At 43.6% G+C, this 13,732-nt stretch overlaps 1 protein-coding gene across 2 annotated transcripts in view; it reads left to right on the forward strand.

Moving 5' to 3' along the window:
- Positions 1 to 13,732, forward strand: part of EFHC2 (EF-hand domain containing 2) — a 237,858-nt gene that overhangs the window by 203,337 nt on the left and 20,789 nt on the right. Inside the window, exon 14 of one of the 2 annotated variants that reach the window (XM_070785415.1) lies at positions 11,589 to 11,694. The exons of the other annotated variant lie outside the window; for it this stretch is intronic. Within the exon in view, the coding sequence (XP_070641516.1) occupies positions 11,589 to 11,694 (106 nt within the window). The remainder of the gene's footprint in view (positions 1 to 11,588; positions 11,695 to 13,732) is intronic. 2 annotated transcript variants of the gene reach the window in all.

Consider the following 13,732-nt stretch of genomic DNA (forward strand, 5'->3'; position numbering starts at 1 on the left):
CCTGAGATGAAGTGCAGGCTTAGGAGTCTGGTTTCTCCACAGTTACCACATTCTCAAAGCTCCTCTTCCCATTCCCAGTAGTCCAGCCAGATGGCCCATTTAGCTTTTCACTTGTATACCTCCTGCCTTCCCACTTTTTTGCCTTTTCTCTTGCTGTTTCTTCAGTAGGAACTAGCTTTGAGTTTTCTTCACCTGCTGAAATCTTGTTCTTCACTTGAGACCTGTTTTGCATAGCACTGTATCCATGAAGCCCTCTTGGATTTGGTTGGCTGGTGTGATTATCTCCTGGCTAAGAATTCTCACAGCACTATTTATGTTTCTTTTTCTTTCTTTTTTTTTTTTTTGTCTCTTACCTTGTAATGAAGATTTGTGAGTAGACATCTGATCCACTCAGATACCGAGACCTACTTCTAACCTGTTTGATTTACTGCCTAAAAATAAGCAGCAGGTTGTCACAGCTTGACAATTTTGCCCCTTACCTTGTCTCCTGTATTCTTTGAATCTACTTGCTAGCTGTGTAATCTTGTGCAAGTTTTTTGACCTGCCTGAACCTCAGATTCCATATCTCTAGAATGAGATAACAATACCTGCTTCCTCGTGGTTCTTGGGGTGAATTGAGATAACATGTATAAACTCCCCAGTGCCATAGCATCTGGTACTAAGTCCTGATTGGAGACTAGGAGAGAAGTGTTCATCAGACACCATAGACCACACGCTCTGACTTAGAAATGAACTGGAAGAGACCTGTGTCCTACATTGAGGAAGCCTTGTTTTTAAACAGTTGGATCTGAATGCCTTTCACACATTAAGCTGTCTTCTAGTCAGGAAGCTGCAGATGTTTATTAAATTATCTCTTGATGGCCTCGGGATGAGTTGTCCTGGAAAGTCCAGTAATGTGGGAGCCTGGCCTCTGGGGGACCTAGATGTTTCTTATCCAGCACTGAGGCCACCAAGTCATCATCCTCTCATTCTCTCAGCAGACTGTTTTGTCTTTGCCTTGACGATTTGACATGAAAGGCAGAAAGATGATTCCCCAACTTGCCGTGAAGCCGGCTCAGTCTCAGATCACATCCGCCTCCGAGCCCCAGCTTAGCTCCAAGGAGGTCATCCCTCTGAGCCACTAAGCAGACCATGTTCAGTCTAACTTTGCTTCTAATTGTGCACTGACCCTTCTCCACACTCAGGGGAAACTTCAGACTAATCAGATTAGAAAATGTCTCATTCCCATTCCCCTTTCCCTCCAATATGCCCTGCCACGATTTGGGTCACATGCTTGATGTTTTGCATCATCTCCGCAGATTCCTTTCAAAGACGGCCCTAATTCCTAACGGGCCCATCAGCCTGCAGCTTACATTTATATTCTGCATTCTTATTGTTCCCCATAGACTCCACAGGGCTTTCCAGAGCCTTGACCAGACTCTCTTTCTGCACAGCCCTCCTGTGGCACGCTAAACCAGAGCCCCTCTGACGTCTACAGTCTCCCGTGGGAGACAGGCCCAGAGTTTGTTGACTTGGTTCAGCACACACTCTGCCCAGGGGCAGTTTTACCTGCCTTGGGATGGAGCTGGGCAGTTGGTGAGCAGGTGTAGAGCCCCTTTGAATTCAGATCAGGAGATGAAAAACTATATGGCTAAAGATTCCAATGATTTCTTTCACCCGGGGAATGTTACTTGTATATTTCTCCTGACCCTGCATTTGGGTACTAAGATTTCCCTTCTACTCCATTTCTATTTTTCTTCTGATTCAGTTAGGTCTTTTCCTTATTAGCACAACTCATGCTGGAATCAGGACCTCAAAATCTTTTCACATCTGGTTACCCCAGCCCCCATCAGTTTGTGCTGTGGAAACCGGTATGACGGTCAAGAGTCCGCCTGCAATGCAGGAGACCTGGGTTCTATCCCTGGGTCAGGAAGATCCCCTGGAGAAGGGAATGGCTACCCACTCCAGTATTCTTGCGGGGAGAATCCCATGGACAGAGGAGCCAGGTGGGCTACAGTCCATGGGGTCACAAAGAGTCTGATGCACCTGAGCAACTAACACATATACGCAGCCGGTATGAGGTCACCTTCCTTACCAAACAATCATTTCACTAATGCACAGAACATCAGATGTCAGTGTTTGATGTGGTGATAGCTATTACCCATAATAGGAGTGGCATTCTGTATTGAAACAGTGCCTAGGGCCCTGGAATATTTTGTAAATCCTTGAGCACATTTAAAGGTACATTTTCATTGATGATAGGCATGATACCTCTTTTCTTGAGGCGGCTGTCTCACTAAATAAATGTACTTCAGCCCCAGATGGAATTAGAATAACAACCCCCTAAGATACCCTCAACCTTTGTTTCTATCTCAGGCCCTAGGGGTAGAGATGATATCTCATTCAACCCTGCAGTCCCGGAGATGTGTCCCATGCTATTACACGGGGCAGTGGGGAGAAACACATGGGCTTTATACCTATCAGAGCTGCCTCTGAAGTCCAACCCTACTGCCTTCTGCCCAAGTGATCCCTGTAAATGGAATAAATCCCACTGAGCCTTCATTTGGATGTTAAGGTTTCCTCAGAACTAATAAGCAAGAAATGCTGGTTCTCAAACCATAAGAGATGGGGAGAATTGTGAGGTCATTCTGTTCTCTGTTCCCGGTGGGCCTGGGGAGTGAAGAGGCACCCTCCTCCCCTGACTGTGGCCTTCCGAAGCGGGACTTAGAAGTCAGGTGTGACTCTTTGCCCAGCAGCTCTGCCCCAAGCTAGTCTTTTACAGTTGGCTTTGGGTTCCACAGAATGCCTCAGGACTGGCTTCCCGGGAGAGCTGGTGCCTCATCCAGAAGTACCAGTTAAAATAGAAAAAGTTAACAGGGCTTTCAAATCATCTCATTATGCTCTACCCAGCCTCTCCCCCTGTTCCCCTTGCAGAGGCATGGTTGGGGCTTAAGTAATTTCACCAACAGTACCTGGCCATGAAGCTGAGGGGCAGGGGTGGAACCATGTGCTTGTTCACGTTGCAAAGTGTTCGGTGCCCTGGGAAGTTTTGAGAAACCCCCTTCTCTCCCTGTTCATTTCTTCTCCCTCTCTTCTCTCTCACCCCAACCCTGACCATACACACAGATGGTTTCTACTTTTTCAAATATAAGGCGATTTGGTCCCTAAGGAGATCTGTGCTGGGATCACAATTGGAATTTAGAAGCCTGGTGATTTGAGATCATGGAACTTAACTCACTGGCACCCTGGGCAGTGCCATCTTGCCAGCTCCTAAGTTGTGACCAACTAGCTACAGCGGCCCAAAGCTTCACTTTTTTCCCCCTCGAGTGTCTGGTCTTTAAGACTCCCACCAGATGTTTCAGTGTGCACCCTGGGGTTTGTCGGGTAATGAACTGAAACCAAACCCAAGCAAGTGAGTCAAATGTGTCTTCACTACCCTCACTGTCTTTCAGCCCTGGCCATGCCGCCAGCCCTTTCTCCTAAGTTATGAGATGGTCTTTGTGGCAGAGGGGAACCCAAGTTACTCTGGCACAGAATACAGCTGCTGCTGCGCCTATTACCTCCACAGATGGGGGAAATAAAGCATATCAGTATTATTCCCCATGGCAAGGAGATAGATGGCTGCTGTGGTTTGCAAGCCATTCATCATTTTTGGAAGGGGGGAGCAAGAGTACCCGTCAAATGACACATTAGACTCACTTCTGAGAACTCCCACCTAGCAAGGCATCAGGAAGCCTACTTGGAGGTCATTATGATCGAGAGGGGAACCAGAGAAATGGCTTTGCCCTCCCTCTTCTTCCACAAACATGTCCTTTAGTTTGTGTAGGGAAGGAAATGGTGGCTTGCCTGAGTATCAAAGGGAAAGAAGAATTTATGGAGGCTTTAGGAAAACACTTCAGCACTGTGAGGTAGGACTTTAAAGTAAGCAGGCTGACTTTTTAACAAGCTTAGGCACACTTAAAAGCCAGAATTAGCATTGCCCTTTAGGGCAGTCACCCTGGAAGGCTGTGCACTCATTCCAACAATGTCGCCATACAAAGCTCTTCTTTGGAATTGCCTTCACAGCCTTTTCAAAGGAATTTCCTCCAGAGTGGCAAATCTTCATCCTTTGACTGTGAATCAGAGTCTTAGCAAGAGTCAAATGTCGTTTGGCAAGGAGAGAAGTAGTGGATTCAGGTGGAGAAAGAGGAGGCTCACATTTTTGAACAGAAGCACAGTGTGACCCTGATAAGAGAGATCCATCTTCTATATGACTCATAGGCTTTCCCAAAATATTTTGAAAGGATGGATAGGATTTGGTGAATGATGACCTGCAGTGGTCAGGAGACAGGGAGGACCGCTGGGGAGATAATATTCAGGGGAAATTGACCTACTTGTCCTTACTCCCTAAGAGTTGAGCCTGCGTCCATCTCTAAACTGCTCCTCCTCGTCTCCTTCTCCTCCAACCTGGAGTGCTCCTTTGTATCCTATTCTTGTCTCTCTGACAGCCTCATCTGACAGTAGCATATAGTAGATATAGGGTATAGTAGCAAATGGAGCAAATGTGAAAAATCTCACGCTGTCAGTGGTGCGGGCAAGGAAGCTCTGTGCTGAGTTTTGGAACTGGGAGAAAGACCAGGAGACGATTCCCTTATCAGTGTGCCCAAATGAGGGTGCTCATGCCTTTCCAAGTCTGATGCATGAATTGACCACCTGGGAAAGCACTCTGCACTGTCTCTCATCTGCTTTTCACACTTCTTATATTTTCATTTATGCCTAACGGATACATGCTTATAGTAAAGAAAATAAATAATTCTAAAAAAACTTACTCTGACAAGAGCAGTTTCCAGCCACATCTCTCCCCACCTCCCAGACCCATTCTCAAAAAACAGCCTTTCAGTCTTTCTAGTTGTTTCTACAGAACTTAAAATAGCATGTACATTCTGCTATTTCTGGATTTCTCATTTTTAGATACTAGTACTAATTTCCTGTTATGATGCTTGAGAATTTAGTATAATATTGATTCCCATTACTGGTGTTCTTTCTAGATGCTCTTAGAATCATGTCTTTATTCCTGATGTTCTGGAAATTCACGATGGGGCCTTGTCGAGTGTGTGTGTGGGGGGGCGGCGGGGCACACGCCTATATATAGATTGTGCTTAACAGTTTATGGGCCCTTCCAGTCTGGAGACTCTGTCCTTTGGCTCAGAGAAATTTTCCATTAATTTTTAAATTATTTCCTCCCATCCTTTTTCATTTTTGTCTTGTGAGAACTCCTATCATTAAGATTTTGGCTCTCGAGCCAAATTGAATTAGAATTCAAATTCAATTCAAATTGAATTGAATTCGAATCCAAATTGAATCTGGATTAAGTTTTTCTTTGTCATTAGGATGTCCTTACCAAGGGGTTTCCTCAGCTTTACATTCCACCCTTTCTACCGCATCTTTTTACTACTATCATATTTTTTATTCCAAGAGCACACTTTTGGTTCCTTTTTTGTAGTCTTCTGTTCTTTCTTCATGGGTGTAACATATCTTCTTAAGTCACATCTTTCCTTCTGCTACCTGAATTTTCTTTGTCCCCTGATAGTTTTTTTCCCCTGTTCCTGCTTTGACTTCTGTCCTTAATGTTGGAAGCTTTTGGGGGTGGGTCTTCTTGGTTAGTGGGTTCACTGCATGAGTCATCTCCTAGCCTACATTTTCATTAGGGAATCCCCAGAAGCCACAATCTGGAGATCTCTCAGGGCCACTCAGAGCATCGAGAGAAGAATCCTGTCTTCTCCTGAAGGGTTAGGAGGGAAGTGGGTTAAGGAAAAGGAGGAGAAATTAAGCACAGTCACTGATGTTCTGAAAACAGGAAAGGGGAAGGAAGGGGTCTGAGAGACCCAAGTTGAGTGGGTAATGTTCTTCTTAACCCTCCATTGTGCTTCATCTACCCAAGACTAGAGCTTCTTTAGTTGAATTTCTCTGGGGAACAAGCCCCAGTCCCCTACAGTGAAGAGTCCAGTGTACAAGGACAGATTCTTGAGGGTCCAGCTGCTCTTGCTGTTTTCAGGCTTTCAAACAGCCCTTGTTTTCAGTACCCCACCTTATCCCTGGGGCTTCCCTCATAGCTCAATCAGTAAAGAGTCTGCCTGAAATGCAGGAGACCTGGGTTTGATTCCTGGGTCAGGAAGGAGAAGGAAATGGCAATCCACTCCAGTATTCTTGCCTGAAGAATCCCATGGATGGAGGAGCCTGGCAGGCTACATTCAATGGGGTCACAAGAGTCAGGCACAACTTAGTGACTAAACCACTACCACCTTATCCCTGGGCTTCCCTGGTGGCTCAGTCAGTGAAGAATCTACCTGCAATGCGGGAGACCTGGGTTTGATCCTTGGGTTGGAAAAATCCCCTGGAGGAGGACATGGCAACCCACTCCAATATTCTTGCCTGGAGAATCCCCATGGATAGAGGAGCCTGGCAGGCTGCAGTCCATGGGGTTGCAAGGAGTTGGACATGACTGACTGAGCAACTAAGCACAGCACCTTATCCCTGCCTTTATTGGCACCTGGAGTCTACAGTCACTCAGCCTCTCAGCAGTTTTGTGGGCCACATTGCCTAATCTCTTAAGTGCCCTCCCTGTCTCTGCCACAGACATTTGGAGTTCAGCTTCCTTTCCTCTGCTGTGCCAAGTCAGTTATCCTAGTCTGATTTCCATCTTGCAAAAGATTTTGAAATTTCTTATTCAGTGTTGCCTTTTTTCCGCCAGCTATCTTTGTCATTGCAGGATACTATCTACTTTTATTTATCTATTGTCATTGGGTGAGATTTTGGTGGGAAAAGGAGATAAGTATTTGTGAGTGACCCATTGTGATTTACTGCCATCCTACCCACTTCCCAAGAACAAAGGAATCTCCCAGGAAGCATTGCATAATTTTATCCTTTTTCATTGAAAGATTCTTTGTTCTTTTTCTGTCTTGCTCCTTTTTGGGGGGATTCCCACCTCCAGTGAAATCCTCACAGACAAAACTGAAAAGAGAAACTTGGAGTATTTTACCACATTGTGCTTAGTCGCTCAGTTGTGTCTGACTATAGCCCACCAGGCTCCTCTGTCCATGAAGATTCTCCAGACAAGAATATTGAAGTGGGTTGCCATGCCCTCCTCCAGGGGATCTTCCCAACCCAGAGATCGTATCCAGGTCTCCCACATTGCAGACGAATTCTTTCCCATCTGGGCTGCCAGGGAAGCCCAAGAATACTAGAGTGGGTAGCCTATACATTCTCCAGGGGATCTTCCTGACCCAGGAATTGAACTGGAGTCTCCTGCATTGCAGGCAGATTCTTTACTAGCTAAGCTGTTTTATCACGTTGAAGTAAAGTGAAGGGAAAGTCACTCAGTCAAGTCCGACTCTTTGTGACCCCACAGACTATATAGTCCATGGAATTCTCCAGGCCACAATACTGGATTGGGTCACCGTTCCCTTCTCCAGGGGATCCTTCCCAACCCAGGGATGGAACCCAGGTCTCTCACATTGCAGGTGGATTCTTTACCAGCTGAGCCACCAGGGAACCCCAAGAATACTGGAGTGGGTAGCCTATCCCCTCTCCAGTGGATCTTTCTGACTGAGGAATTGAACTGGGGTTTTCTGTACTGCAGGGAGATTCTTTACCAGCTGAGCCACTAGGGAAGCCCAAGAATACTGGAGTGAGTAGCCTATCCCCTCTCTAGTGGATCTTTCTGACTGAGGAATCAAACTGGGGTTTCCTGCACTGCAGGGAGATTCTTTACCAACTCAGCCATCAGGGAAGCCCATTTTATCACGTCAGCTCAGCTCTTTCCTGAGGCTTGGCTTTGGACTTTGGAAAGATTAAATCTTTAAACATTTTTCCTCAAAAAGGTTTTAGACATCATTGTTAAGCTGTGTATGTATTCTTTGATTAACACCATTTGATCCTTCCTGAATATTATTTGAGTCAAGAATAGCTTCCCAAATATCTTTTGAGATGGGTGAATGGTTAGATTGTGTTGAGTCAGACATTATCATGAGTTGGGCAGGGAAAAGTGCTAGGGGAAAAGTGCTAGGGTTGACAAGTGATCATAAGCAAATATCAGACAGATTGGTAAGGAAGTCTGATAATAGGACTTCAGTGGTGACTTCCAGAAGTTTTCCTGTACCATCCAGTGCCATCATATGGAACAAATATAGACTGACTTAGGCATGGGGACTCGGTTTAAAAAGTGGAAGCAGAAAGGCCTTTCTAAGGAAGTAACATTTGAATGGAGACTTTCCAGACAAAGGGCCCAGAACGTGCAAATGCCTTGCGTTGCTGGGAACAGTCTTGTTATGATCAGAGAGCATGAAGAAAGCAAGTGTACCTGGAAGATGGTGAAGAGGGAGAGAGAGTTCAGATGAGATCAGAGAAGTTAGTGGGGGACCAGATTATATGTGGCTTTATAAACCCTGGTAAGGAGTTCAGCTTGTGTTCTAAGTGGATTGGAAAGTCACCAGAGAGTTGTCAGCGAGGAAGTAACTAATCCAATCTGTGTTTTAGAAAGACCATTCTGGTGGAGGATGTAAGAGTAGAAGCAGCAAGACCATGATACAAATGCTATTCCTGTAACCCAGGTCAGAGATGATGGTGGCTTATTAGAATAGAAAAGATGGAGAAAAATAGACTTGTGATATGCTTAGGTGTTAGAGCCTACAGAACTGGTTAGTAGACTGTATATGAGAGGTGAAGTCAGACCTGATTCTAAATCTGTTTCATAGTCTTTTGACTGGTTTCCAAATCACTGGGATATTATACTTCTGAAACCTCTAGGATTCAATACATGCCTCCTGTCATGATGTGATGGGAATTTAGCAACAATTAGATTCTGTATTGTAGGAATAGACAGAGAAACTTCTTTCATTGGTGATCTCATTCAATCTTCCAGGCGGGTGGCTTTAAATACAATCTGTATGCTAATGACTGCCCCATTTTGATCTCTAACTCAAACCTATTCCCTGAACTTCAGACTCATATACCCAACTGCACACTTCCCATCAAAATGTAATACATCCAAAACCAAACTCCAGTTGCTCAAGCAAAACCCTGGAAGTTGTCCTGAATCCATTCCTATTCATTCTCCCCCTCACCTCCCCTATACACTATAAAATCTTTCAGGAATCCTACGCTCAAAATATATTCAGGCTTTACCGTTCCTCCCTGCTCTCCACTGCCACCACTGTCATCAAAGCTGCCATTACCTCTTGCCCGGATTACTGCAGAAGACTGCTAAGTACCCTTGCCACTGTGGCCTTGCCCCTACATCGTACCTGCAATATATCAACTAGTGTGATCTTCAGAAAATATAACATCGATCTCATAACTGTTCTGCACAACGTACTCCAATGGCTCTTAGCTGTCCTTAGTATGAAAGTCAAAGGCCCTCCATGATCTCATTCTCTGATCTCAGCTCCTACTCAGAGTATTACGGAATATTTTTCTTCGAGGTACCATGCTAAAGGAAAGCTTCTTACAAAACATCTTTCATTGATTGAGTTTTAGTTCATCTCCCCAAAAACAGGCAAATAAAAGACATAATGGTCCTGCATTTTGGCTACAAACTATTCCATAAACAGATCATGTCCTTTCAAGGAGTTCAAATGACGAGTGAGCCAGAATTCACAGGATAAACAGTGGTAGGGGGCAACATGTTGGAGCTGTCTCCCAGAATCCTTGGCCAAAGAAAATGTACACAAAAAAATGACTGAATTCCCTTTCCCCTCTTCTGATCTCTCTGTTTATTCTACTTTATGTTGATGAGTCTATGTAACTTCATCATGTAACATTTCATTTATTGCTGCTAATTTTTATTAGTTTATAAATGTGAGCTATTCTTTTCTTAATGCTTGGAAAAAAAGCCTTTTGACTGATTATGAGTTATTTTTTTCCTGCTTCTGTTATCACCGAGTTTTCTTATAGTTAATTATCCTCTGTTCATCCTTGCAATAGTAACTTGCACACCTCACTTGCTGGTTGGGAGCGGGGGGCAGAGCCTGTTGAGTTAGAGGTGCTGAGAGAAGGGCAGGAACCTGGAGCAGGGTGCTTGGAACAATGCCTTAGTGACCACCTTTGTTTTTTTTTTTTCTTCCAAAAATCATGTTATATAACCAGTATATATTTAGCCTTAGAAATTGGCAGAATGTGGTCAAATTCAGATTAGAAAACATTGAGGTATTACAATAAGAGGTACTTTGTGTTGGGGACATTGTAGCAATTGCCTTGAAAATTTGAGGTCTTAATGGCCAAAACTCTATTATGGTTAAGAATAAACTTATGACATGGCACCCCACTCTAGTACTCTTGCCTGGAAAATCCCATGGACGGAGGAGCCTGGTAGGCTGCAGTCCATGGGGTCGCTAAGAGTCGGACACGACTGAGTGACTTCACTTTCACTTTTCACTTTCATGCATTGGAGGGGGAAATGGCAACCCACTCCGGTGTTCTTGCCTGGAGAATCCCAGGGACGGCGGGACCTGGTGGGCTGCCGTCTATGGGGTCGCACAGAGTCGGACATGACTGAAGCGACTTAGCAGTAGCAGTAGCAGCAGTCAACTAGATTAGTTATTTTTGACCTATAACTTTATGATACAGGTTAATCATTTGTGTTTTTTTTTTGTTTTCAAAATGAAAATGGGCTTAAGTTTTCCTGATTATAAATTTAAAAGAATTCAGATGATACAGAAAGTCTAAAGAAAAAGCAACAATTATAATCTCTCTGCCAAAGATAGCTATTCTTAATACTTCTGTGTATTGTTACTGGACTTTTTAAATGCTGTTTTGTACAAATATAAACCTAAAGTGAGATCATAACTCTGCATTCTATTTTATAACCTCTTTCCACTCAACAATACATTATTAACATATTTCCATGGTAACATGTATGGAACTATTGTTGTTAAGTCGTGTCCGACTCTTTGCAACCCCATGGACTGCAGCACGCCAAGCTTTCCTGTCCTTCACCGTCTTCCAGAGTTTGCTCAAACTTATGTCCATGGAGTCGGTGATACCATCCAACCATCTCATCCTCTGTCACCCCCTTCTCCTGCCTTCAATCTTTCCCAGCATCAGAGTCTTTTCCAGTGAGTCAGCCCTTCGCATCAGGTGGCCAAAGTATTGGAGTTTCTGCATCAGTCCTTCCAATGAATATTCAGGGTTGATTTCCTTTAGGATTGACTGGTTTGAGCTCCTTTCAGTCCAAGGGACTCTCAAGAGTCTTCTCCAACACCACGATTTGAAAGCATCAGTTCTTCAGCGCTCAGCCTTCCTTATGGTCCAACTCTCACATCCATACATGACTACTGGAAAAACCATAGCTTTGACTTGATGGACCTTTGTCAGCAAAGAATGTCTCTGCTTTTTAATATGCTATCTAGGTTGGTCATAGGTCCTGGGGATACTTTGGTGAATTAGATGTGTGAAGTCTCTGCTCTCAAAGAATTTACAGCCTGGAGCATTAGAAACAAAATATAAAGTAATAAGAAATAAGAAAAATATCAATATTGAAGCACTTCTAATATTATGTTTTCATGGTGGATTTAAGCTGACATTTTGGTCCTGAATTGTACAGATCGACTCAAATCATATAATTATATTTTTAGGTTTGAAGACAGTGAAAAACAAATAAATTATGAGTCATTTTTCTGTGCCCTGAACTGGAGAGTGAATCCAGTGCCTGTATTGGAAGTGGCATCATACATTAAAGAGGTAAAATTAACAATAATACCTGTTATAAAAACAAGCCATAGCTACCTGCCTTGCATTTTTAACATCCTTTATCTTGAAATTATTTTTCAATGTAGAATATTAACATCAGTGCTTTTGGAAAGAGCACTGTGTATTTCTGAGTATTTGTGTTAAAGGCTAATTCACTTTCCATGCTGAGCGAACATCTGCTGTATAAGAGCGTGATTTTTCTTATGCAGCTGAATGTTTTTTAACCTAAGTCGCACCCAATTATATGGAAAATAGGATAATAGGTTACAGTTATAAATAGATATAAACACTGTTATCAGGGGATTCTGGTAATATCATCATAAGCCACAAGAGCAAACCTCAAATGGTGCATATGTCAAGAATCCCCAGTGTGTCTGAGGCGGTGCACACAGGTTTGCCTTGGGTGAAGCAGTATTGTGTGGAGACGCATATTTCCTAGTGGGGCCAAATTTGAAATAGAAATTCAGTAGAAAAATGCTTGGTTAGGGAAAACAAAGTTCTTGTGATCAGATGATGCTCTCAACATTGTGGAATTGTCTGAATTCTCTAAGATCTCTTTGGACCAATTGTCTTTAAGGAGTGGATGGGTGGGTGGTGGTTTGTTTATGTTTTAACATGCTCCAGAAATTGATTTTCTTGGGAAAGTCCCTTGATAAAGCAAATGTCATGTGGTCAGTACTCTCAGAAAGGAGGCATTTATTCCTCCTGGTCTCTGCTGACCAGCTCATTCTGGCCTGAACTGGTCTAGTGCCCTTGGGGAGTTCCCTCAGGCATGCAGCTCTTCTGGAGTGTCAGGCAGCCTTAGAACCTCCAGATGATGGGGAAACACTGGTGGCCTTTGGAGTTAAACAGAGCTGGGCTTGAATTCTGGCCCTGCCGCTTGCTTAGCTCAGTGACTTCGGGGATAGTTACTTAACTCATTAATTTATTAATTTAATTCTCAGACAAGTCACATTTAAGTATCCACTCTCAGCAGTTTTGGTGCTATGTCCTGGGGTCTAGAGACAGTCATTTTTGCTATCTTGAGGAGGGTCAGGGGGACAAGAAGTCTTAGGAGGTGATACTGGAAATTTCGATGATGAATAGTAAGAGTTGGATAGGAAGAGTGGCATGTTATGCCCAGTGGCATTCCCAACAGAGGCTCCAGGGCAAGGGGCAGCATGACTCTTGGTCAGAACCAGGAAGAATCGGTGTGGCTGGGATGAAGGCACAAAGCGGGAGGAGAGGAGAGGGATGAGGCTGGAGATAACCTCATGGGTGAGGTTTGCATATCATTCTGCAAAGTCTGGAGACCATGAACAAATGTCCAGGAAGAGAGTGACATGATTAGGTATGCCCTTTAAAGGGCCCTTGCTCTGGTTGGGTGGTGGGTAGATTGGAGAGAAGACAAGGAGACAAGTAGACCCCTTAAGAGGCTCTTTGATGATCCATCGTCACCATAGCAACAGCACACACTTAAACCATTTACTGTGTGTCAAGCTCTCTTCTAAGACCTCAAAATCTATTTGCTCATTTAATCCTCAGAGCAACTTTCTGAGGGTAGATACTTTTATCATTCCCATTTTAGAGATGAAGAAGTTAGAAGAACAGCCATTGTATGGGAGAGTGAGAATTTTAACTCAGATCTGTTTTACCACAAAGAATGAAAAAGGAACAAATCATTTAAATATAATTATTATTGAAGATACTGGATTTAATTCACTAAAGTTCAAGATAGTGTCACAAAAACAAGTTAATACTGTCATTTGGTAATCTTTTAAGTGTTAACTGCTCATTTGTGTCCGATTGTTTGCAACCTCATGGACTATAGCCTGCCAGGCTCCTCTGTCCATGGAATTTTCCAGACAAGAAAACTGGAGTGGGTTGCCATTTCCTCCTCCAGGGGATCTTCCTGATCCAGGGATTGAACCCGCATCTCCTGCATTACAGGCAGATTCTTTATCATCTGAGCCACGAGGGATTTAATTTCTTAGCCACACAAATATGTAATTTTTACATGTAAAAGGAACAATGATGGATAGAGTTTATG

This window comes from Bos indicus, chromosome X (genome assembly GCF_029378745.1).
Source record: "Bos indicus isolate NIAB-ARS_2022 breed Sahiwal x Tharparkar chromosome X, NIAB-ARS_B.indTharparkar_mat_pri_1.0, whole genome shotgun sequence".
Lineage (NCBI taxonomy): Eukaryota > Metazoa > Chordata > Mammalia > Artiodactyla > Bovidae > Bos > Bos indicus.